The sequence below is a fragment of the Anoplopoma fimbria genome, chromosome 7, assembly GCF_027596085.1.
Source record: "Anoplopoma fimbria isolate UVic2021 breed Golden Eagle Sablefish chromosome 7, Afim_UVic_2022, whole genome shotgun sequence".
In the NCBI taxonomy this organism is placed as follows: domain Eukaryota; kingdom Metazoa; phylum Chordata; class Actinopteri; order Perciformes; family Anoplopomatidae; genus Anoplopoma; species Anoplopoma fimbria.
This window is the reverse complement of record NC_072455.1, coordinates 18,845,919-18,868,048: the sequence shown is the minus strand read 5'-3', so window position 1 is coordinate 18,868,048 and position 22,130 is coordinate 18,845,919. Positions and strand designations below refer to the sequence as shown.

The window sequence follows — 22,130 nt, the reverse complement described above, 5'->3', positions numbered from 1 at the left end:
ATATTTAGATTTTTCTTGACTTTGTATATATGTGTGTATGTTAACATGTTTTAGAGATTTAAAAGACTGCAAGATGATAGTACATATTGTACAAGAAAGTCACAAATTACATTTATATCCCGCAAATGAATCGATTTAATTGACATAATTTGGTCAACTCTAGTAGTTTGAGTAAACTAAAACTTACAGAACAAATTAACTGTGTGCAACAACCAAAACCAAATGAGGTTCTCGATGTAAAATAATCTTTATTGTAAAATTACAATAAAAAAACATATTAAAAAGGAATTAATTTTTTAGTCTTGGCCTTTAGCCAAATCAATTATGACTGACCGAAATCACAGACAAAATCTATAATAGTTTAATATAATAATAATATTTAGAAATCCTTTGAGAAAGGCAAGATCTTTTATTTCACAGAAGACATTTTGACTTATTATAGTAGGAAAAGCACAAGTGTTATTAATATTATTGATGATCTATTGATGATTAATCTATTGAAGTGTCCCAGTCAGTAATGAAAGTGAGCCAGCTACCTATGCAACATGTTAACATGTCTTTGGTGAAAAAGGCCTATAACCTCATTTTCTAAAGAAAAGATCTAAATTACCTTCCCTGTAATCCCTTTAATGTACCTGGGTTGTGTCATGTCCCCTCCAAATTGTACTGAACCATCTGATTTGATTTGTTATAGATTGTCGTCTTCATATATTTTCACAGTTAAGACTGTGCAGACAGCAGTAACAGGATGGAAATAGTTTTTGTCATCAATTTTCTTTTGAAGCAATCTTAGATAATACAATATACCTCTGTGCACTGCCACTACTACTGAGCACTCGTTATCGTATGATCTTTATTTATTAGAAAATGTGTACAAAAGAATAATGATAATAATAATAAACAAACGGTGTTCTGAAGTTCTTGTCTTTTATTTTTCACACATCATTTAAACAAGGTTATACAAGTCTAGTTTATTTATGCATCAGGGACATAACACACTAATTACCATCAATATAACTGAGTCAGATTTAGCTAAATTACCATTATTTATCAGTCAAAATTGAATGCAAAACAAACAAGACAAAGTGGACAAAACAACATCAAAGCACATGTTGAGACATATCTTTGACAATGTTGGACTTTTGCAAACATTCTAATATTTGATCTACCCACACTGATACCAACCTTGCATCCTTATGAATACACCTATTGAACTTCATAATACACCCATTTTACTAAACCAAGAAAAGAGAATTTCTATTTCATCATTTTAATCCAACTTTATTCACAACAATGGCCAGGATATTTTCTTTACAAAACATGTAAAAAGACAAAATAATCCATTCATAACAGCTTTCTTAATGTTTATTTAATTAGTTTGGCGAAAATTGTACATTACAGATAATATTACATTAGTTACATTTTGTTTTGCATTGTATAAACAGAATGATACATTTTCTATATGTGTTTTAAAGTCAACAAAATATGTTATCAGTAAAGGTGTGTGAAGGAGAGGTACCGCAGGTCCTTCCTTCCTGCTGCTGTCAGGCTGCACAACCAACTCTGCTCCCAGCAGACCACATGACACATGACAATAATAACATGACAATAAAAACCTGTGCAATACATTACACATTACACTGTGCAATAATAGTTAAAAATAGTTAAAATAGTTGTTTTTTTCTCTGTCTGTAAATATAATATTTCAGTTATTTCAGTTATTGTTGTTTTTTCTACTGTTTTTTTTTTTATTGCTTATTTATAATACTTGTTTTATTTTATTTTTATTTTTTATTTTTAGCTTGTCTTCTTCTACTATGTCTCTTGTGTGCACTTTACTCTACGCTGTTGTAAGTCTGCAAATTTCCCCGCTGCGGGACTAATAAAGGATTATCTTATCTTATCTTATATGGAATTATGTGGTAAACAAACAAACAAATGCTCAACAAACCAGAATATGTTTTATATTTTAGATTCTTCAAAGTAGTTGAATGAGAAGGTGTGTCCAAACTTTTGACTGGTACTGTATATATATATATATATATATATATATATAAAGATGTAAGTCAATAAGCCCTCTTAAAGTAATGGCCTAAGTCACTGTCTCACAAACAAGTCTCTTTTTTGCCAAAATGATTTTCTTATCTTATCAGCTCTTTGTGATGCTAGCCACTTCAAGATTGTTTTCTGGTAAAGGTCCATCCCCAACAAATCCTCAGTTGAAACAGAATATGTTTTATATTTTAGTGTAATGGCCTCTTCAAAGTAGTTGAAAGAAGGTGTGTCCAAATTTTGACTAAGTCACTAGACTAGGCATATATTGTTAGTGTCACTTATTCCAGCAAATTAATCTCTGCCCAATCATGTTCAAACCAGTAAATCATATGTTATAAATTGGCCTAAGTCATCTATCCTCTTATGTTACACAATTGACTGATTCATTAAAGTAGTTGAATGAGAAGGTGTGTCATAACCTTTGTGTTTGAAATGATTCATAAATACTCTATATATTTGACTGTACTGAACACGTGGTAATTACTATATAATATACTTATAATATTTAAATAATATGTTAAAGATGTAAGTCTAGCTGCTTGTTAGTGTCATTTTATCTTATCTTATCTTAAAACGTGTACCTAAATATCTGCTCTCTTCAAAAAAATAGTTAGGAATAGGAAATAGTTTGTGTACATTTGTGTGAAATTTTGAATATTTAATTGGCCATAAAATATTGTGTGTGGTGGTTTTCTTTCCCCCATAAGCTTCACCAATAAAGAGATTATTTGTGGAAGGGTGGGTGGGCCCATCGTGACGTTTTTAAGGAGAGGGGGGGAAAAAAAAAGCCCTCCTGTGCGTCCCCCTAAAACCGCCCCTGTGGCTTGCGGAACCGGCCGCGTATATTCCAACATGAACGCCGACATAAACACGCTTTGCTGACGCTCCCGGTGTCGACCCACGGTGCGTGTTAAAACTGCTGAAGTATCCAAAAAAAGAAAAAGAAATAGTGTTTTCTGCCATCATTGACGACGTTTAGGGGTGCTGCTGGTTTTGTCTGCTCGGTCTTCATCCAGATAAGCCAAACAGGGCTGGAGTGCAAATGGCAGAGCCGAAGGAGCAGCTCATAACTGCGCTGGACACCCCGGTGCCCGGCCCGTCGCAGACCGGGAGAGCGGTGGCTCTTGCCCGGCTACTGCACTACGAATGTGCTCATCTGCTCCAGCTATACGTGAGTTATCAGCTCACACACACACACACTGATGACACACTCTCCTTCCCGTTAACTGTACTTTGAGGCTGGCTCTGTTTTTTGGACTGCCAGCTAAGCTACCTGTCGCATTTGAGTGATCTGTTTTAATTGTGTATATATATTAACATTCACCAGTATACACGTGTGTATGCTTTAAAGGGATGCAGTGTAATCATACTAAAAGCCCCCAGCCACCACCACCACCTCCACCACCACCACCTCCCCTCCATTTCCCCTGGGGTCCCTGTATTGGATTTTTCCCCTGCTGTCCTGCTTCTGTGCCTCATCCTCCCTTTAGAACACCTTTTAATTGATCAATATGGCTGTCATTCAATGCCAAATGTGTCATTGAGCTAAAATAAAATGTGAGGCACAAGTGCAATGCCAAGAAGCACTTTGCATCCGTCAGGTTGAAACACAAATATGTTTTCCTCGCCCTTTCAGAAAGAGAAGGAGACCTTCTTGTCGGACCACACCCCTGACGGAGTACGCATGGTGTCCCTCTCCCCAGACTCTGAGGAGCCTAGCACGGAGCAGCAGGTGCAGTTGCTGCATTCAGCTCTGCGGCAGTGCCTGGGGCTCATCCACTGTGTCATCCTGAAGGAAGAGGAGGAGTGGGGTGAGCTGGAGGGCGACTATGAGGCCATGAAGAAGAACGTCCGACTCCGTCTGGAGCACCTGCTCAACAGCACCAAAGGTCTGTTGGAGACCGAGAACATGACCCTGGAAGTCACCCCAGACCACCCGTGTAATGAGGTACAGTATTTGTTATAGTTGTTTTTTCATTTCGATAGACACACACAAACAAAAACATAATGTACTATTTTTAAGTACCTTTTTACACCAAATAGCAGAAGAAAGAAACAAAATCTCAACTTTCCACTGACAAAAAGCATTTTTCTTCATCTTCCAAGCTTTCTCAAAACAACTGGCTAATTTAAACCTTTCGTATGTGAACAGCCGACTTGTCCATTATGAATGATTAAAAGATTTATATTTTTAAAGATTTTTTAAAAATTGTACGAAACAAAGTGTTGCGTAGTTTCCACAGTTTTCTACTGGAACAACAGGAGCAAAGATGCCCCTATTATGTCATCATGCAGGTGGCCAGGGATCCCTGCTCCATGAAATGAAGCATTGTCTCCAACATGAGTTGCATTTATGTATTTATGATAATATAATGACTCATTGAATGAATGAATAATTGGCTCATCTACAGCAAATCTCTTTAGCAAAATCCCACGCTAACGGGATCCCACAATATGGTATTTCCAAGCTACCAGCCCCCAGCCCAGTCTCAATAATGCAACAATTAAAGGTATAACCTAAAGCTACAGCGAGGGTGTGACTAAACCCCGTATTATAAAATGATACCTTTTGTATGATTATGACTAATTTTGGGAACAAAGATTTTAAATTGCCTAGACTTAATAGCCTAGATATCCATGTTAATCTTAAGGATTGAGTTTAAACTGCACCAATCAATATTTAACATTAACAATGGATTAAATGTTTATTGTGAAAGGTGGCCCTCATAGTGACCCTGCAGTTTCTTCAACTAATTTAAGCATCTTTCTGCTCTTGGTTTTTGATTTGCAACTTAACTATTTTCAGCACCAAACGGCAGGCAGAAAAAGTTTACAACCAACTGGGAAACAAAGTGGAGATAGGGCAGCTAAAAGTTAATATCAGACTTGCATTTTTCAGGTCAACATAACTACAAAATAATTCTAATCAAAATTCAGTTATTGCAAGTTTAGATTTATTCACTTTTGTAAAACTTTGACTTTTTGTAGAAGCAAATAGGAACATATTCATATACTTCTTCAATAGTCTCTTAAATTGTTGTTATCTTGTATATTTTCTTAATCCAACCCTCAGACTTTTAACATGCATTGAATGAGGTAATTTACTCTGAAAGTTGAAGATTGACCACAACAAAAACTCTGTTTTACTTCAGCCTAAAGGTCCACTAAACACCTTGTCTTATCGTATTTTACTGTATCCTGGTAAAATAAAAGGCAGTTTTCTTCTGTGTAGGAAACCGATGGCACTGGGGGAGTCTTCGGCCTCAAAATGTGGACCTATCGAGTGCTGCTGGAGCTAGTCCACTGGGCTGACCATGCTGCGCAGACCCTCCATGTCTTACACACAGAGAGGGAAGGAACAGAGGATGTCTGATTTCCTTAGGTTCAATCCAACAACTTCTATGACTGAATGAACTCAACACTAACAGCCAGCTTTACTCTTTTATTTATTCCAAATTGAATATAAAGCTCTGTGGAATATACTCTGTGAACACTAGAGGTTAAAAATTGTACTGCTTAACTAAAATCACACCTACGCTCCTTTGAACAAAGCCCCTGTAGACAGCTTTTCCCAGACGTTGGTATTTCCACAGCAAGTGCTAAAATGACCTCTAGTTTGCCACAGTTGCTATTTCCTTTGACAAAGAAGTGAGTGCAGACTTTTAATGGTATAAAGTTTGGTTTGTGAAGAGGTCGAGAAAGACTGTTTAAAAAGTATAATTTTTTTGTATACAGTGTGTTATTTATTTTATTTAAGTAGATTTACTTTTGATGACTAATTATCTGCTGTTCCTTACACTAGAAAATCTACTAACTGCTAGAAATGTAGCCAAAAATACATGACTGATAAACTGTGATTGATGTGCAGCTGAATCTGTAGCCATTTGCTATTTTAATAGGTCACATAGCTTTTTATGTCCAACCTTATTAACATATGAAATCTAGAAAATTCCATATAAAATGGCATGTTGTAATGTGTATATACTGAATGCTTGTATTGATTTTGGTTTGGAACAATCTGTGATGATCAAATGTCATGTTTGCTGCTCTGGTCAACAAGTTCTCTCCTGATGTTATACTTGAATATGCTGCTACACTGTTAACACGTTTGAACTATACTTTTCTGTCATGTCCTTCTTTGGAAGGTGAAAAAAATGTTTAAGAAATACTGTATTAGACTAATGGTCAAAGGTAGGGTTGTAATGTCTGTAGCCAAATGTATCAAACACTCTGCAACACAACGACTTCACTGTAGTGTTCAATGCCTGACGCAGCATAATCTTGCCGAATGAATGAGCTGTGACTTCCAGACTTGTTGGTATGGTGGATTTCTTAATGCCATGCTTCTCTTCTATCTCTGTGATGATTAACTGGATGTGCATTAACAATTAAAATACACTCTTAGCACTTCAGGGTGTTTTTTTTTTTTTTTTTTTACAACTTTCTGTGTGTAATTAGATAGATTAGACAAAATCCACCAATTTTTCTATTTTAAATTATTTGTTAACACTGAATTTCCTGAATTTCACTGGATGTCCCTGATTTCCTAAAAATGTCCCTTTCAAATTCTTGGGAAGAGCTATATAAATCAACATATATATATATATATACATACATGTATTATAGGGAAAATAGAGACAAAGTTGAGCTGATAAACTAATTAGCTAATAATACATAATGGCTAGCAGAGCCTAGGGTGTCTTCTAGTGGAAGCATGCAAATAATATAAAATATATATGAAGAATAGTTTCCTATAACAAATTCATGATCAAATTCATATTTTCTTGGGTTTAAATTGAACAGATATTTCAAAGAAATGTCTATGATCCCTATAATTAGAACCTACTTAAATGGGTATTTCCGAAAAAAATTTATAGAAAATTACAAAAATAAAGCTTTATGAAAAATGTATTTATTTTCTTATCTTATTGAAACCCTAGATGTTGAAAAGTAGAAGTTGTGCAAAATCTACTGTCAACACCAATCACAGATATAAGTATAGGGGTATAGATTGCATCTAATCCTGTTTTGCACAGTGCTGAAAAGTGCCTAAGTGCATTTACTCAGTTGCGAGTCAGTGGACTAAAACTACCTAGCTGTATATATGGTAGGGAAAGCTCCACCCCAAGCAGCTACAATAGTAAAATGCTATTCACATATTCACATACCTCACCAACCGTCCACAGTATGTGAGGATAGGGGAGTGTGAGTCAGATCGGGTGTCCTGCAGCACGGGGGCCCCACAAGGAACCGTTCTGGCTCCATTCCTCTTCTCCATATACACTTCGGACTTCACATATAACTCTGCTACCTGCCACCTGCAAAAGTTCTCTGACGACTCTGCAATCGTCGGCCTCATCTCCGCAGGCGATGAGAGGGAATACAGAGAACTGAACCAGGACTTCACAGGATGGTGCCGGCGGAACCGCCTCCAGATCAACTCTGGTAAAACCAAAGAGCTGGTGGTGGACTTCCGCCGGGGAAAACACTGTCCTCCGGAACCAGTGAACATCCAGGGACAGGACATTGAGATTGTGCAATCTTATAAGTACCTGGGTGTTCACTTGAACAATAAACTGGACTGGACTAATCATTCAAATGCACTTTATAAAAAGGGTCAGAGCAGACTCTATCTGCTGAGGAGACTGAGGTCCTTTGGAGTGCAGGGAGCACTCCTGAAGACCTTTTTCAACTCCTGTGGTGGCATCAGCCATCTTTTATGCAGTGGTCTGCTGGAGCAGCAGCATCTCAGCAGCAGACAAGAAGAGACTCAACAAGCTTGTCAGGAAGGCCAGCAGTGTGCTGGGGTGTCCATTGGATACGGTGGAGGTGGTGGGAGACAGGAGGGTGATGGCCAAGCTGTCATCCCTGATGAACAACACCTCTCACCCCATGCAGGACACCCTGGCAGCTCTGTGCAGCTCCTTCAGCCACCGGCTGCTTCACCCCCGGTGTGTGAAGGAGAGGTACCGCAGGTCCTTCCTTCCTGCTGCTGTCAGGTTACACAACCAGCTCTGCTCCCAGCAGACCACATGACACATGACAATAAAAACACTGTGCAATAATAGTTAAAATAGGTTTTTTTTTTCTGTCTGTAAATATTATATTTCAGTTATTGTGTTTTTCTACTGTTTTTATTGCTTATTTATAATACTTGTTTTTTATTTTTATTTTTTTTTTTCATTTTTTTTTTTTTTATTTTTATCTTGTCTTTCTTTACTATGTCTCTTGTGTGCACTTTAACTCTATGCTGCTGTAAGCCTGCAAATTTCCCCGCTGCGGGACTAATAAAGGATTATCTTATCTTATCTTATCTTATCTTATTGATTAATTAGTATAAAAAATATAACAATGTTGCAGGGGATTGTAGAAAATGTACTAGTTGTAAATTCAAGTACATTTTGCTTATCATTTTTATGTACTTTTACTTGAGTAGAATTTATAATACAGGACTTTTATTTTTTGTGTCATCAACTTAAAAACATGTTTATAAGCAATTCTCGTGAAATGAAGAAGAGTTATTTAGTGCTGTCTCCAGGATCCCAGACGGATCATAACCAATGTGCCAATGTATGCTTCACTTCAATCTGTTACAGGTCTAAATGTGTAAGTGCATTGATTTGACTGCACTTCCACGTGAAAGCATGCATGTTCATCCCACCGTATTTGCAATCAATGCATCCACTAAATGTGAATCTTGAGGTTGGAGGTCTTTTATCTTCCTCAGAGGTGGGTTTTTACAACTTTCTGTGTGTAATTAGATCAAAAGTAACAATTATAGTTGCAAAATCCACCAATTTTTCTATTTTAAATGATTTGTTAACACTGAATTTCACTGGATGTCCCTGATTTCCTAAAAATGTCCCTTTAAAATTCTTGGGAAGAGCTATATAAATCAACATATGCTTCACTTCAATCTGTTACAGGTCTAAATGTGTAAGTGCATTGATTTTTGACTGCACTTCCACTTCCAATGCATCCACTAAATGTGAATCTTGAGGTTGGAGGTCTTTTATCTTCCTCAGAGGTGGGTTTTTACAACTTTCTGTGTGTAATTAGATCAAAAGTAACAATTATAGTTGCAAAATCCACCATTTTTCTATTTTAAATGATTTGTTAACACTGAATTTCACTGGATGTCCCTGATTTCCTAAAAATGTCCCTTTAAAATTCTTGGGAAGAGCTATATAAATCAACACATGCTTCACTTCAATCTGTTACAGGTCTAAATGTGTAAGTGCATTGATTTTTGACTGCACTTCCACATGTTTCCAATTTGCAATCAATGCACCACTAAATGTGAATCTTGAGGTTGGAGGTCTTTTATCTTCCTCAGAGGTGGGTTTTTACAACTTTCTGTGTGTAATTAGATCAAAAGTAACAATTATAGTTGCAAAATCCACCAATTTTTCTATTTTAAATGATTTGTTAACACTGAATTTCACTGGATGTCCCTGATTTCCTAAAAATGTCCCTTTAAAATTCTTGGGAAGAGCTATATAAATCAACATATGCTTCACTTCAATCTGTTACAGGTCTAAATGTGTAAGTGCATTGATTTGACTGCACTTCCACGTGAAAGCATGCATGTTCATTCCACCGTATTTGCAATCAATGCATCCACTAAATGTGAATCTTGAGGTTGGAGGTCTTTTATCTTCCTCAGAGGTGGGTTTTTACAACTTTCTGTGTGTAATTAGATCAAAAGTAACAATTATAGTTGCAAAATCCACCAATTTTTCTATTTTAAATGATTTGTTAACACTGAATTTCACTGGATGTCCCTGATTTCCTAAAAATGTCCCTTTAAAATTCTTGGGAAGAGCTATATAAATCAACATATGCTTCACTTCAATCTGTTACAGGTCTAAATGTGTAAGTGCATTGATTTTTGACTGCACTTCCACTTCCAATGCATCCACTAAATGTGAATCTTGAGGTTGGAGGTCTTTTATCTTCCTCAGAGGTGGGTTTTTACAACTTTCTGTGTGTAATTAGATCAAAAGTAACAATCATAGTTCCAATTTTTCTATTTTAAATGATTTGTTAACACTGAATTTCACTGGATGTCCCTGATTTCCTAAAAATGTCCCTTTAAAATTCTTGGGAAGAGCTATATAAATCAACATATGCTTCACTTCAATCTGTTACAGGTCTAAATGTGTAAGTGCATTGATTTTTGACTGCACTTCCACTTCCAATATAAATCAACATAGTGCATTGATTTGACTGCACTTCCACTTCCAATGCATCCACTAAATGTGAATCTTGAGGTTGGAGGTCTCTTATCTTCCTCAGAGGTGGGTTTTTACAACTTTCTGTGTGTAATTAGATCAAAAGTAACAATCATAGTTCCAATTTTTCTATTTTAAATGATTTGTTAACACTGAATTTCCTGAATTTCACTGGATGTCCCTGATTTCCTAAAAATGTCCCTTTAAAATTCTTGGGAAGAGCTATATAAATCAACATATGCTTCACTTCAATCTGTTACAGGTCTAAATGTGTAAGTGCATTGATTTGACTGCACTTCCACTTCCAATGCATCCACTAAATGTGAATCTTGACTCAAGATTCACATTTAAGATAACAGATTGAAGTGAAGCGTATGTTGATTTATATAGCTCTTCCCAAGAATTTTAAAGGGACATTTTTAGGAAATCAGGGACATCCAGTGAAATTCAGTGTTAACAAATCATTTAAAATAGAAAAATTGGTGGATTTTGCAACTATAATTGTTACTTTTGATCTAATTACACACAGAAAGTTGTAAAAACCCACCTCTGAGGAAGATAAAAGACCTCCAACCTCAAGATTCACATTTAGTGGATGCATTGATTGCAAATACGGTCCCAGTGTTAACAAATCATTTTAAAATTCTTGGAAAGAGCTATTGATTGCAAAAATGAACATGCATGCTTTCACGTGGAAGTGCAGTCAAATCAATGCACTTACACATTTAGACCTGTAACAGATTGAGTCTCTTATCTTCCTCAGAGGTGGGTGCACCCCATTTTACCATTAGAACCCCAAAGGATGTTGTGCACATGCGCAGTGGGCAGTCTACCGGAGAGTGAGAGGTAGGGAAGGGAGTCCTAATGGCGGAGAACGTACGGTCGCCTTTTGACTACCGGGAGCCACCGACCCTCGACAGCGACGGTGATGGGAGCAAACCGCCTCCACCGAGAGGGTGAGTGAGGCAAAGCCGGTTCTTCATCCTGTGTGTGAGGTTGTTTTTGTGTGTGAACCCAAATGCAACAGACGCACACGCGTTACCACCGTGCACGTTTGTTTAGTTTAACATCAGAAGCCTTTTTTCTTGCATGATTTCAGCGGTATAATGGAGGAAAAACACAGCAGGGGAGGTGTTTTTTCTTTGTTTTTTTAGTTGCAGCTGCTGGGTCGTATATGATGATGCATCTCCAGTTTACCCAGCCTTCGCGTTCAATCGCCAGGGTTTCATTTTTGATGTTTTGATGGGGACGTGAGTCTCCACGTTAGCTGCTGGGAGCTAACAGGCTAGCTGTGGTTTAGCATCAATGTTAGCATGCACCCAGCTGGACTCTGCTATGCATCTGTCTGGCCTTTCAGTTACATGCTATCTTATGGATAACCCACCTCCTGTCATGTCAGCATGTAAGACTGCAGATCCTGGATCATACTACCCATTAAACCACCTCAGTGTTATTGTGCTCCTAACACTGCTTGTTTGGGCTTTTAAGTAAACAAAGTTGCTGAAATGCACCCAAAAACATGTGTTTGTGAACATGTGTTGTGCTAATCAGGTCTCTGTTAATGCATGTACATACAGTCTGACGTGATTGATAAAGGGGTGGGGCCTTTATCAATGTATAGATAACAAAAAAATCTGTTATAATCAGTGTTTAAATCTGTGTTTCTCAAGCTTGGTCAAATCAGGGACTGATTCACACCTGTATTTACAGGTAAACTTACCCGAAACTAGCATTGGTATGGTACTAAAACATATTATTAAATGATAATTAAATTAAATGGCAAGTAAATCTAATGGTGCACAGGCTGCAGTCAATATGGTGTCAACAAAAAGCATTTTAAATGTGCTGTGATGAACTGACAACAATGTGCAGGCTTCTATTGAACAAAAGACATTTCTGATTTAAAAATAAAATAATAAATGGTTAAGGAAATATGTTTTATATATATATGTATATGTGTATTTCAGTAACCTAAAGTCAGTTATCAAGGAACAATATATGTAGTGTTAACAGCTATTAAGTAGTGAAGTGAGTATTTTCAGCTTTTCCTTATTTTAGTTTCGCATCATTTTTAATATAATAGGTTTTTGTTCTAATGTGTTGATTGTGCAATACAGGGAATTTAAAAATGTCTCTTTCGGTTCTTGGAAATTGTGATTGGTATTTTTCACACTATTCTGTGACATTCCACAGGGTAGATGATGAAAAGATTACTGGTGAAATTAATCAACAGACTGATCAGTAATATACGCTATTGATTAACCTTCAGGTGAAATTAAATAGATAATATAGATGATATCTCTCCTTATTCTTCTGTTATATGTTTTTCACGGTCTACTTTACCTTAGGATGTGCAGAGATCTTAATTTCAAATGTCTTTGTTTCGATTGCTTGTCAAATAAAAGGCATACACATTTTTTTAAAGTTGAAGAACAAAAAATACACTGGACACCACTGCTGCCAACATCCATAGTTAAGTATTTTGTAGCTATAATGTTGTTGTGGATGAGTCACCCACTTAAGAAAAATGTTATGTGAACAGATTCAATTACTGGTTTCTCACAGGTATCACATGCTCTGCTCATTTTGGCTGCCCTCCGTTCGAATATTTACCAGAGGAAAGTATTCAGCCCTGCTTTGTCTGAACGTATCATTATGCTAAATGAAGCACTGTTTTGCTTCTTTTTTTTTTTTTTTTTTTTTTTTTACAGGCGAGTGTGTGGGAGAAAAAGGAAGGGGACACCTGTGAAGGTGTGTGACCGAGCGTATGTAACAGAAGATGAGGAGGAGGAGAGCATGTCAGAACACAGCTACAGCCCTGGTATATATATATATATATCCAGATAAGCACGCACATTTAACCACCTGCTGTTTGTGTTTTTATCCACTCTGCTTATGGAAAACAAGTGTACCACGTTGTAATTAGCAGTGTATTGTAGTACAGAGAGACATCTTTCATCTTTCAAACATAAGGCTGGTGGTTTGTGATGAAGCAGTTAAGTTGTGCTAGATTTAAAGAGTCCACTCTGTCCCAGGTGATGGCCAGTACCCAGAGGGTGCAGAAGACCGCCTCCCTCCACCTGGCAGTCCCTACTACTTGCCCGATCCCACTCAGCTCTGGTAAGGAGGACTCCCGCTATAGTAACTGTGATTTTTGTTTTTGTTTTTTTGGGGGGGGATCCAGATTGCTTATGCCACTTTATGTTTTCCAGTGTGCCAGAGTTGGGGGAGGAGGGAGCGAGTGGCGTTCGGGGACCTGTCCTCTTCCACCCACCACCCAACTGCCGGATTAGAGAAGTCCACTGTGGGACCCAGGTGCGGTTGGTTGTCATAGCAATCCGAGACATCGCCAAAGGGGAGGAGATCACAGTGGACTACAGCCTGACGGACTGGGGAGAGAATGCAATGGTGAGCTACTAACTGTTGATGTTAAATTCTAACACAAACCAAGATCACCGGCATAAATTGTCCCTAACAAATGCTCATGCTCATGAAACTATATATTTGGGCTTTTTTAAAAAGTGTTTTGTTTTTTGGGACATATTATTCATTAAAGACAGTTGAAGAAAGGGAGAGAAAAATGTATTATCCAGACATGAGCCGGGGACATTGTGGCCCTAATCCTAGTCAAATAATCTAAATCCTGTGGATAATAGCTACATGCTGAGCAAATTTGATTTGTTTTAATTAGAAATGTGTCTCAACAGGAGGAAGAGGCTGGCCCCCACCCACTGTCCCTCTCAGTTTCTGATTACCTTACCCCTTCCTGGTCATTATCACCCTCATCCTCCCCACTCACGCACTCTGAGCCCAGCGACTCAGACCGTGAGGAGGACGAAGAGGAGGAAGATGACGATGATGACGACGATGATGAAGAAGAGGAAATTGAGGAAATAAGGGGCCGCATGCTTCGCCGACGCAAGAAGCGCAAGCTGTCCGCGACGGTCGATACGAAGGAGAAAAGCGCGCCCACCTCCTCCAGAGGACCTGGGCACCCCTGCTCATCCTTTTCCCACCCGGCACCCGTCGCACCCCCTGCCAGATCCCAGTCCCAGCCCCCAGTCAGCTCCCTGACTCCCCCGACCACCAACATCAACAACAATATTAACATAAACATTGGAAGCTCCAGCGGTGCCACAGTGAGCCGGCGGCAGCACTGCCCATACTGCGGCCGCCACTATCGCTCTCTGGCACGCCACCTGGAGAAGCACCACCCCAACCAGCCAGACGTCAGAACAGCCATGGAGCTGGCACACCTGCACACGCACAGCTCTTCAAATGGCAGCGCCTCACACCCTAACGCCTCATCGTCCTCCACCTCCGCCCCTCACAGCCATTCCTTTGCCGTCCCTCAGCCCTCGGCCTCCAACCCTGCTCCCCCTCCCCTCTTCTCCAGGGAGAGGGAATCGCCAGCTACACGCTCGAGCACAGGCGCCGTCTCCTTCTCTCTGTCGCTTTCGCCGCCTTCCGCTACTCAGCCCGCAGCCGCCAAGAAAGGGCCTAGCTTAACACCGCCCCCCTCAAAACGCCCCGCGCCCCCGCTGGTGTCACGGGTTAAGAGTCCATCGCCACCTCCCCCATCTGCTCCCAGAAGGGGTCGGAGGATGAAGAGAGAAAAGCATGAGGAGCAGCAAAAGGTGGAGGTGGAGAGCTCGAGAAGCCAAGAGGAGCTGGTTCCACCTCCTACTCCGGAACCAGACGTAGATCCAGATGAAGATCTGGAGCTGAGTGGAGAAGGAGAAGAAGACGCACTAGAGGGGAAGAATGGAGAGATTGTAAGGTATTGTTGGATTTTTATTACCGATTAAATATTTATTTCTTAGGGTTTTTGGGTCGTGTTTTGTGGTTTCAACTGCTTTTTTCCCCTCTTCGTCTTTTCCAGCACACAGAGACATCACATGTCTCCACTGCTCTCTTCCCTCTCCTGTTTGGTCATCTACCTCCGCCGCCAGCAGCACTCCTCTTTCCTTTCTCTCACCCGTTCTCCTCACTCTGCTGAGGCCTGGCGCCTGCTCTGCCATTCCAGCCTGTCCCTGCTCATCCTCTACAACCGCCACAGGGAATGCGAGGTGGCCAAGCTCACTGTCCAGGACTACCGCAGCCGTACAACCCCTCCAGCCGGCACCAGCAACAGCTCCACCTCTGGCATGGAAGCCCTCCTGTCCCCCTTTGAGCGCAACGTCCTCTGTAACCTCCCGCGGGCTAGTGTTTTGGGCAAGCGTGGTCGCATCCAGCCGCTTATTCTACCGCCACACTGTGAGTCCTGCCTGGACCTGCTCCTTCTAACCAGCCCCAATGTGGGCGTGGACCCAGAGAGCCCATACGTCTTCTCTCGGCCCTACCACTCACCTGCCACACCGCTCCGGGGCACGGACCTTCTGAGAAACCTGGCACGATCCAGCGGGGCCAAGAACCCCGGAGCACTGACAGCGACGCGTGTACGGCGGCAGGTAGCAATATTTACTCAACTGCTACTGTTAGATGAGGGTGAGGGCCAGCATGGAGCCACGAAACTGCTGGAGGAATTCCTCGAACGAGAGTACCATGTGACCCAGAACTGCTCCACTATCATACGGGATCCAGCACTGATGGGTCGTGTGGGTCGTGTTGTCATTTATGGAGAGAGGGAGGGCGTGCTGTTCCGAGGGATGAGCCTGCAGCACATCTGCCTCGAGTTGGATGGTAAGGAGTTGCATTATGTATTTTCTGTCTGCAGGTAAAATGTTGTACTGACTTGGGCCCATCAGCAGGTATTTCAGGCATGCCATGTTCAATTTAATGCAGGTTCTGTTGCCAAGAACCTTTTTTAAAGGATGAAATCCCACCTTCTGTTTTGAATAATGCAAGGTGTAAAAATACAACTTGGTGTTTTTCATTTTAACCTATCATTATTTCTGTGGAACTATTGATGGCCAATGGATTGGACTCTGCGAAGAATGTCAGCTTCTTAAATCATAAATATATAAAAACATTATAGATAAGAAAAACATTTTTAATAAGTTACAGCACTGTAGTTGATCCCCTTTCTTTAAATATTAAGCTGTATGTTAGTCATTTGATTTGATATAACTAACCTGATTTCATCTCTGTCCTACAGTAATGTCTGGCAACTCAGCTGACTCCTTCTCAGAAGATTCAGAGGCAGAGGAAGAAAAGGAGGAAGTTAAGGAGAAAGCTGAGGTGATGGTGAAGAAGAAAGGACCAGGGCGACCGCCACGGAAGAAGAGAGCACCCATTCCCTCTCCAGTCAGCCCGTCGATAGCCAATGTTCATAAGAGAAGATGCATTCCACCCAAATCAGGTAACAATCCGCCAATATCAGCCTTTGACCTGCCCAAACTTCAGTCACTTCCTTATAAATCTGATCCTATGCACTCTTTTTCCATTCATAACACTTTGTCACACGCCCCCCTCTATCTCACAGGGAAGCGTGGTGTACTTAAGCGCCCATGGTCAGAGGCTGAGCGTGTTGCAGTGGAGACTAACCTAAAGAGGAACCTCATAGAGCTGCGAGTCCCTGCAAAGGCTGATTGCGAGCGCTGCCTCGAACTCTGCCCTCTGCTGGTGAGCAACCAGCGAGACTGGAGGGCTATCAAGTTTTACGTTCACAACCGCATCCAGCTGCTGAAGAAGCAGGGGAGGAGGGAAAGCGCCGCCTCGGTCTGCTAGGGCGAATCAAAGACGGGCACAGGACACGTACCATAATGTATAAACCACCAGCAATCATAATGAAGACAAAAGGTGGAGAGCAGCTTCTCTTTTTCTTTGGGTGCCGTACCTGAAGTTAGGTGCATGCCATGTGTCATCACCCTGGTCATAAGTGAGTTGTGTAGTAATGAGTTGCTCCAGGTAAGGATCATTCATACTCAGTGTGGGGGATGCCCAGTGTCTGTTCAAGATGTACTTATAAGCTGTTGGACAAGATGTATGCAAAAATGTGAATATGACTTCAAATACAGTGAATCTTTTTTTTTTTTTAAGATGTTTTTTTATGTCATCCTTACTTCATGAAACAGTTGATAATGGAGAACAGCAGGAGATATAGGAAAGAGAAGGTGACATGCAACAAATGTCCCTGCAGTGATGCCAATCCACAGGGTCGTGGTTGGTGCTTTAGACCACCAGGACACTTTAAATCAAATAGTCCTTGGTCTAGCATATACTTCCACTGAAGGCTGATGACCAAACATGAATGTGTAAAGCTTTGGAAGAAGAAACCTTTGGTTCTGATCTTTTAAAATCACCACAGATAGACTATGTATGTATGAACTTGTATAGTTTGTGTTTGATATTGACTTACATTGTGCCCGCAACCCATGGCGCCCTATTGACGAGCGTATTAAAAAGTATTCCTCATGGTCTCGAACCATTACGTGAAGTGGTTCTTGCATACCTCTTCTACCATGGTCGTAGTCAGACTACTCCATATCAAGGCACACCTACTTGAATTTATTGTGTATCAGAATTTAAAAAAACTAATTTCCGAATCAATTTATGGTCTTATCCATAATGTAAATACTTCCTAATCTATGACAAAATATACAGTAGTGATGGCATAGTATTGTGTTATGGTGTATATACTGTAAATACTACATGTACTTATTAAAGTGTATGACATTTCGCTGTGTTTTCTTAAAACTGGATCGTGAAGTGAGTTTTTAAAATTGTGGATGCAGAGTGAAACAAAGAAAATAGAAATAACAAATAAATACAAGTTCACATATTGATTGAATTTATTAAAAAATGTACGTTTAAAAAAGCTGCATGATTACAGATGTCAACATGTATGTACAACAAACACCAAAGTCAAGAGAATCTATAGTTGTGAATCACGTAAATAACTAAGTCATATGTACTTCTAATTAGTGTATGAATTAAATACGTGTAAATGTCAGGGTATATTTAGTTATAGGGCATAAATACACAGTAGCATACTTTTTTAATCAGTAAAAAGAAAAAACATTAACAGACTGAACATAACATTTTTTTCAAAAATTAAATTCTGCTCAATCAGTTTGGCTTTCTTACGGAGAGTTAGATAAGAATTGACACCCCCGTCATAGCTGGAGAGTGTCTTTCTGTTATTTTTCTGTCTCGCATGCAAATTGGTTCGGAGTTTGAGTTAATATGACGATATACAATATGACATTTCAGGACCTGTTGGATGGTCACCCATTCAAGTCATTTCAAAAGTTTTCCCTGAACTTCATAGTGAACTTAAGTACCTAAGGTAAAAAAGAAAACCTTGGTTCCATTCATTTTTTTGTATACTCTTATTTCCCTTATCACATGATGCAAATACAGTACTAAAACACAACACAGACGCTAAGTGTTTTCATCTGCTTCCCTACAACAGCTGATGTCTGATATTAAGATTCACTCGTGCCGGTGAATCTACAGAGTTCCCCATGTCACTACACTTCCCTCTGCAATATCTCCATAGCTGCTCTGTCACCTTTACCAGGATTGAAAAATGGAAAAATTTCACCTTTGAAGGTAGCTCTTATACTGCCAATGAGACTCTTATTCTCCACATTATAAAAGGAAAGCTCTCCGCTGTCGTAATTCAAAAACACACCAAGAATCTGGGGTCTGGAGTAGACAGGCAGTAGAACGTTTGGTTCTGTGCTAAACTGAAAGCTATCAGTTATGTCAGGGCTAGAGGACAGGAACCAGAAACCATTAGATGTAGTCGGCGAAAAATCCATCTCCTCAGGGATGACAGTTGCACTTGTAACTCCTACCCACCAGGACTTTTTGAGACCCACATTATGATCTGTTGTGCCCAAAGAAACCTCCCAGTAGTGTTGTCCAGAAGAGAAGCCAGGTGTTCCTTTGATAGCTGTGAGGCAGGTAACTTTGTCTCCATCGGGAAATACACAGTTTTTGTCTCTCAGTTTACCATTCTTCATTATGAGATACGGATGTATCGTCTCATCAAGTGTGACATTTACTGAAAATTGAAAACAACATTAGAATTAAATCAGAAAAAGTCAAGATGAGAGAAACACTTGGCACACTACGCACAAGATTGTTATTTACAATAAAGTGGTTACCATTGCACTTGCTAGCTTCTGAGAAACTCGCTTCTGTAACAGAGACAGATACAGGAACAATAATTATTAGTTTGTAATTGTTGTGTCAAAGTGTTTAACTTTGACTTGAAAAATGACAGAGTTACTTCTTACCTTTTGGTAAAAGTGGACAAATCTCTAGGGAAGAAAATACAAAAAGAAGTTAACCCATAGGTTCTGTTATTTTATGGCACCCCACTGATTTTACACATGAAGTTCAATTTGATTGTCAAGCAATGTACAACTCAGCCTGTCAAAACAGTAATACAATATCTTCTGTGGCTCCAGAAGGAGCTTTCCATAGTTTGAAAAAAACAGCCCTGATGATGTTTTCAATGCTGGGAGCGCCTAATGAGACACTAACCTGTTGCATTTTGGGAAATGTATCCACTGTTTTCAGAGCTTGACTCATATCAGGTGCTTTTTAAAATTCATCTCTCACAAGTTCTTTAAAGAAGTGCTAAGCCTAAAATCTAATACTAATTTGCAGGTGTAACCATTTAATACACATATCACAAACTTTCCCTGAAATGTTGTGTAAGTAAATGATGTGACTCTGGTCGTTCTTACCCCCAGTGTGGTCATTTTGTGATTTGGCTTTCTTCCCTGAAACATAGAACATTTTCAGGATTTAATATCAAATATTTATTTATTACATAACAAACATGCCTCCAAAATCAAACATTTACTTCTCAGTTTGAAGTACAGCAATCCAAGTGACACCAACACGGCTGTGAGGAGTAAAGCAAAACACACCCATCCAGCTGCTGAGGATCCAGACTCTAAATGTAAAGCAAGAAATTCGTTTTTTATGTACTGTATATGAGCGAAGGAAAAATAAATTCAATTGTTGTGCACATGCAAATAATTTTGACCCCATTTACCAGTTTGAGCAAGCTTTTCCAGTCGTACTCTTGCCTTTTTTGGCTCTTCATTGGAGATGCCTACTGAGCAGGAAACCTCATTGGAGCTGGACAAAAGAAGCCAACTGTGGACTGACTGAAGACCAGACGAGTCTTTGCTGTACTTCAAACTTTTTGGGGTAAGAGCCTGCTTTTGATCCGACCAGCGCAGTTTAGGCTCTGGATACCAGCCTTCAGACTCACAGCTTACATTCACCATGTTATCTTCCCTCCACACTGCTGACAGGAGAGGGTGGGTTCCGATTTCTAGGAAGGAGGAGGACGATGGAAAAACATTTAATGTAAAGCGTAAGGGAAGATTTAAAATGTTTTAATCGTCCCTTGGTTTTGTGTGTTTTCTCCACTTCAATGATACTGACCTGTGACAGTGAGACTGACGCTTGACCTGTCATAGCTTTGTTCACTGCTGACGTAACAAATGTAATCTCCTGCATCTCCAATTGTGGCATTTTCTAGCTTCAGGCTCACATCACCTGCCTTCAGCCCAACAGACGCTGCATCCTTCAAGCCAAACGAGACTCGTCCCGCATACGAAGCATCCTGGGATGCATTCTGAAACTTCTTTGCCTGGTAATACATGACGGGGGAGTCGTAGCTACTACGATACCAACGGACCTCCAAACCATCTGCATTTTGTGGTGGATTGAGCCAGCATGGTAATGTGGTTGTGTGGCCCCGTCGCACTCTGACAGGGGTCCTGCTTAAAACCTCAAAGCTACCTGAAACTGAAATGTTAGTAAGTGTAAGTTACACTGGGTTTTGGGAACATTTAATATAAGTGCCATTTAGTACTGAAGTAATAACTGAAGATTCGTTATTGCCTCTCTTATGTCCCATCTATGTATTACTTTTACAGTGTTTAATACAGCATGTTTACAATTGATTATGAATCATGTTATGTGTACATATAGCTCCAAATTGCAAAAAAATAAAACTTGATGGAGTTTAAAGGGAGAATAAAAGCAGTTTAAAGGTTTAGCAGAAATTGGAACAATAAAAAGTGATTGAATCGGAATAAACAGTGATCATATATATATATATATATAAAGGTAAGAATGGGGTGTCATAAATTGTGAAATACAAGCATAAGGAAAATAACGTAAATAAAAAGATGTAGTCGTAAAGACTTACCGGGGGCAGCACTACACAAGGGTGCAATAAGAGCAGCCACAAGGCACATATGAATCACTGCTCCTATAAAATGGGATGAATACAAATTATGACAGAGGGCTATTTGCATGAAACCAACAGTAACATCAGGATGCACAAAGGTATCCACACCTCTCCACAATTTATATCAATACAGATTTAATAACAGCATGTGAATAAAAGCAGAGGAATAAAAGGTGCAGATCGCGGCCTACCCATTGTTCCTTTGTAACTTCAGGGAACTATCCTTCACGCAACTCTTGGTAGGCTGTAATCCTTATGCAGAAATGAAGACGGAATACAAAATCAGATTTGCAGTCTTTTAAGTGTAATTCCTAAGTGAAGGTAGATTTGAGCAGAAAAGAAAACCTCCAACACGCCGTGCCCTTATCCAGAGATTTACTTTCACTTTTGATATCACCGGAAAAAGGCACTGCGGTCAAACCAGCCTCCGGTGCAAAAAACATCCTGACAGCCAACTCAGGACCGGGCTGCTGGAACGGATCGGCTACATGAAAAACATTTTATAGGTGTTTTTAGTTAATATAGTTTTTTCTGTCTGTAAAAATATTTCATCTGTCAAACGTTATTATTAAAGAAAATTATTTATTATTTATAATACTTGTTTTTTATTTTTATGTTTTATTTTTATTTTTATTTTTTATTTTTTATTTTTTTATTTTTTATTTTTTATT

The 22,130-nt window shown here is 39.6% G+C and overlaps 2 protein-coding genes across 2 annotated transcripts; one reads left to right on the top strand and one right to left on the bottom strand.

Moving 5' to 3' along the window:
- The first annotated feature begins 11,109 nt into the window (after positions 1–11,109).
- LOC129093512 (uncharacterized) lies at positions 11,110–17,988 on the top strand. The gene is made up of 8 exons (XM_054601551.1): positions 11,110–11,245; positions 13,001–13,110; positions 13,325–13,409; positions 13,502–13,697; positions 13,997–15,069; positions 15,172–15,971; positions 16,387–16,590; positions 16,714–17,988. Exons 1-8 carry the CDS (start codon positions 11,154–11,156, stop codon positions 16,956–16,958), a joined length of 2,805 nt encoding a protein of 934 aa, XP_054457526.1. The 5' UTR covers positions 11,110–11,153; the 3' UTR covers positions 16,959–17,988.
- An 18-nt stretch (positions 17,989–18,006) lies between these two features.
- LOC129093175 (butyrophilin subfamily 2 member A1-like) lies at positions 18,007–21,843 on the bottom strand. Its single transcript, XM_054601093.1, has 8 exons — positions 21,651–21,843; positions 21,418–21,480; positions 20,646–21,011; positions 20,248–20,532; positions 20,053–20,145; positions 19,844–19,969; positions 19,346–19,378; positions 18,007–19,242 (listed from the first exon to the last, which is right to left on the bottom strand). Exons 1-8 carry the CDS (start codon positions 21,652–21,654, stop codon positions 18,704–18,706), a joined length of 1,509 nt encoding a protein of 502 aa, XP_054457068.1. The 5' UTR covers positions 21,655–21,843; the 3' UTR covers positions 18,007–18,703.
- Between the last annotated feature and the right edge of the window lie 287 nt (positions 21,844–22,130).

Excerpts from the sequence above, each read along its gene's own strand:
- LOC129093512 (XM_054601551.1), top strand. The coding sequence starts at position 11,154 with ATGGCGGAGAACGTACGGTCGCCTTTTGACTACCGGGAGCCACCGACC. Across the intron at positions 13,111-13,324 it reads AGAACACAGCTACAGCCCTG|GTGATGGCCAGTACCCAGAG; the intron begins GTATATATATAT and ends ACTCTGTCCCAG. Across the intron at positions 16,591-16,713 it reads ATGCATTCCACCCAAATCAG|GGAAGCGTGGTGTACTTAAG; the intron begins GTAACAATCCGC and ends TCTATCTCACAG.
- LOC129093175 (XM_054601093.1), bottom strand. Across the intron at positions 21,012-21,417 it reads CTTGTGTAGTGCTGCCCCCG|TTTCAGGTAGCTTTGAGGTT; the intron begins GTAAGTCTTTAC and ends CTAACATTTCAG. Across the intron at positions 19,379-19,843 it reads ATGGTTACACCTGCAAATTA|AAGCGAGTTTCTCAGAAGCT; the intron begins GTATTAGATTTT and ends TCTCTGTTACAG.